The following is a 3939-nucleotide window of genomic DNA, read 5'->3' as shown; positions in this document are numbered from 1 at the left end:
TGGGTTAATTTGTTGTGTTGTTTATAACAAGCAATTAATACATTAATATGGATTGTAGTGAATTTGCATAGATACTCGTGAGGCGTGCCTTGTGGGACACCAAAATAATTTACATTATTTTCTCTGTTTTTTTTCGTTTGCTTTGTCTTTTCTCTATCATTTGTATTTTTTTTATGAAAATATTTATATTATTTCATTAAATTACGAAAAGAAACAATTACCGCAAACTACACAACTAAAAATTAGCCCCCCAAACCTCAAATCCTGGCTCCGCCACTGATTATTTAGATCATTCCGAATATTCGGATCTGAATCATTTCTCTTACTGCAACTACATAGATATAGTAATCTATGACCAGATCAATCATTTCCGCTCTTACTAAATTTGAAAAAAGAATAAATGAAAGGATTATGGAGAACATGGGCAGATACAAGGGGATCTCGGAGGGACCTGGGTCCTCCGGCCACTGGAACCACTATGACCAGGAGTAGTTTCGGTTCCACTGTCTCTATAAAATTTGAAGTTGTGGTGGTTTCGGCCCCTTGTCTCTAAGAAATTTAGATCGGATGCTGAATTAGCACCCTCTAAAATTAGATCAAGTTCTGTTAGGCGCTTTCTAAATCCAAAATTCCATTTTTTTTACCTGTTACACCCATTTTAAATTCCGAAAATTCTAATTTTTTTGGCCTATTAGATCATTTATAAATCCAAATTTTTTTTTTGGTCTTGTATTCTCCTTAGATCCAAATTTCTAATTTCTTTTTTTTTTTTTGCATATTATATCTTCCCTAAATCCGATTTTTTATATTAAACACAATTTTTTTAAATGTTAAGAATCTTAAATACAATCTAACTTAATTTTTAAAAGTTTTACATGTTACATATTAAGATCCCCACTATGACCAGGAGTAGTTTCGGTTCCACTGTCTCCATAAAATTTGAAGTTGTGGTGGTTTCGGCCTCTTGTCTCTAAGAATTTTAGATCGGATGCTGAATTAGCACCCTCTAAAATTAAATCAAGTTTTGTTAGGCGCTTTCTAAATCCAAAATTCTATTTTTTTTTACTTGTTAGACCCTCTTTAAATTTTGAAAATTCTAATTTTTTTGGCCTATTAAATCATTTGTAAATCCAAAAATTTATTTTTTTTGTCTTGTATTCTCCTTACATCCAAATTTTTAATTTTTTTTTTTGCATATTACATCTTCCCTAAATCCCATTTTTTATATTAAACACAATTTTTTTAAATGTTAAGAATCTTAAATACAATCTAACTTAATTTTAAAAAGTTTTACCTGTTACATGTTAAGATCCACAACCATGTCAGGTGCCTCCATAATTTGGGAAGGGATTTCTTTGTTTTGGCTCATCTTGGAATTCCCAAAGAAATAGAAAAAAAGGAAAAAAATAAGAAAAAGAAATGCAAGGAGCAAAGCATATATAGTATAATTGTAGGGATTGTGGTAGAGTGGTAAAGACTCCTCTTCCCTTAAATAAAGGTTCAGGTTCGATCCTCACTTTTGAAAATGGAAAGAATTTCCGTACGACGGCTTCCTTTTGAAAATGGATCACTTGCATTTGAAAAGCGTTTTTACCCTTGTTTAAGGACTTCTGATATATCACTCTTCAGAACCAGTTTAAGGAAGACATGGTGAGATGTCTTGAGAACATCACATAATTAAGGTTTGGACATAGATTGATAAGCAGTTATTCTAACTTCGTGCATTTTTTATATATATTTAGGGACGAAAGTGTTTTTGCCATCCTAGAATCCATGTGTGGACCAAATTGATAGGATAAGGCTTGTTTGTATGTTGGTTGAAGAGGATGAGTGAATAATTAAGAAATTAATTAGGTTTTGGTCAAGTAGAACGTGCATGGGACTAATGAACAAGACAAACGTCAAAGTGAAGGATTAGCGGCCAGATGGCATATGCTAATACTGGGGAAACCGAATCAAATCTGGTTGAGTCCAATGCATGAGACAACAACTACTCTTTTCTTATGTAAGCGATACATATGGAACTTAGTATTAATTAAACTTGCAACTTTTATATATATATAATTTCAAGTTCAAATAAAACCCCTGTGGTTTCACTAATTTTCAGATAAAGGACTGTGGTTTACTTTTTGTCAAAACGATGACTGAGGTTTTCAACTTTAGCAAAATAAGGACTTTTTCGATTGATACTATTAAAATCACCCTTAAAAACTTCAAAAATGACATATTTTAAGAACTACTAATATTCCAAGCAACTTTAATTCTTTAATTTTTTTATTTCGAGATTATGTAGATGATGTTTGGTAAAGAGAGAGAAAGTTAATGTTTAGAGAGAGAAAGTTACAAAAAAGATGATTTTCTAAAATCGAAAATGTAGTCCCATAGAAAATATGACATTGAACAACTTTAATTCTTGAAAATTTCCATTTTCAGGTCGTTAAAGATAGTTTTAATAGCATTATTAAAATTGCGAAACCTCAGTACTTGTTTTGACAAAAAGTAAACCACAGTCCTTTATCTGAAAATTAGTAAAACCATAGGGGTTTTATTTGAACTTTCCCCTAATTTCAATTTGACTCGGTGGAATTAATAAGTAATTAGTGGAGGACCTGCCATAATATAATAAAGGACAAAATAAGAACCTTCGGAGCATCCTTAAAGCATCTATATATAAGATAGAAAAAAGATTGTAATAACTAGAGGTAAAGAAAAATGGAGTTGAATTGCAAGGATTTCAAGATAGGAAAATGTGAAGGGCAGAAAATAGTGGATGGTGAATTGATGCCATTGATGCTACAACCTCCACAGTCTGAAAGAGGAGATATTGGATTGCTTGTTTCAGCTATAAACAAAAACAAGGAGTGGTTCGAGCAAGTTTTATTAAAAAACAGTGCGGTTCTGGTACGAGGTTACGATGTTAAGAAAGCTGAGGAATTTAATGATATAATTGAAGAGTTTGGGTGGGATGATATTAGATACGTAGGCCCTGCACCAAGAACTCATATATATAAACGAGTATGGACTGCAAATGAAGGTCCTCTCTCCGACTTCATTTATTATCACCACGAAATGGTTTTGGTATATATCTCCTTCTCTTCCTTTTCATGCTTTAAATCCATTATGAATGAATTATTAATAGTTACTTTATTATGTATATGTAGATGAGTGAATATCCGAAAAAAGTAGTGTTATACTGCGAAATACCGCCAGAAGAAGGAGGGCAAACACCATTTGTGCCGAGTTTCAAAGTTACAGAAAGGATGATGAAGGAGTTCCCTGAATTAGTGGAAGAATTAGATGAAAAAGGATTAAAATACACATTTACTGCTCTTAGTAAAAACGACACATCTTCCATGAGAGGCAGGGGTTGGGAGGATGCTTTTGCTACATCAGATCGTACCCAAGCTCAAACAAGGTACTAATTCACATTTATTTAATTAATAATGAACTCATTCAAAGACTACATATATTATATGTTAATTAATTGCAGGGCCAAAGTGATGGGTATGGATATGGAGTGGATGGAAAATGGAGGGGTGAATATAATAATGGGTCCTCGAAGTTTAACAAAGGTATTCCAAGGAAGAAAAGGGAGGAGAATGTGGTTTAATACTATTGTAGGTATGCATGGGAAAGAATTGAGCTCAGCAACAATGGCCGATGGAACTGAATTAGCTGCTCATTTTGTGAGAAGATGTGAGCAAATCATTGAACAAGAAAGCATACAATTCAAATGGGAAGCTGGAGATGTTCTATTCCTTGATAACTTGGCTTTGCTACATGGAAGAAGACCTTCTTCTTCTCCAAGGAAAGTTCTTGTTGCCACTTGCAATTAGTATTTCCCATCATTTTCATTCATGTCATATCAAATTATATATATTTGTATGTGACTGAGTATTAGTTAATTTTATTCACCTACCTATCAATTTTGTGTGTTTG

General features: G+C 32.8%; 1 protein-coding gene across 1 annotated transcript; it reads left to right on the top strand.

Annotated features, from left to right (window-relative positions):
- The first annotated feature begins 2712 nt into the window (after positions 1-2712).
- Positions 2713-3939, top strand: LOC136206047 (clavaminate synthase-like protein At3g21360). Its single transcript, XM_065996992.1, has 3 exons — positions 2713-3078; positions 3162-3415; positions 3491-3939. Exons 1-3 carry the CDS (start codon positions 2713-2715, stop codon positions 3834-3836), a joined length of 966 nt encoding a protein of 321 aa, XP_065853064.1. The 3' UTR covers positions 3837-3939.

Source organism: Euphorbia lathyris, chromosome 1, assembly GCF_963576675.1.
Source record: "Euphorbia lathyris chromosome 1, ddEupLath1.1, whole genome shotgun sequence".
Taxonomy (NCBI): domain Eukaryota; kingdom Viridiplantae; phylum Streptophyta; class Magnoliopsida; order Malpighiales; family Euphorbiaceae; genus Euphorbia; species Euphorbia lathyris.
This window is presented reverse-complemented; position numbering and strand designations above follow the sequence as displayed.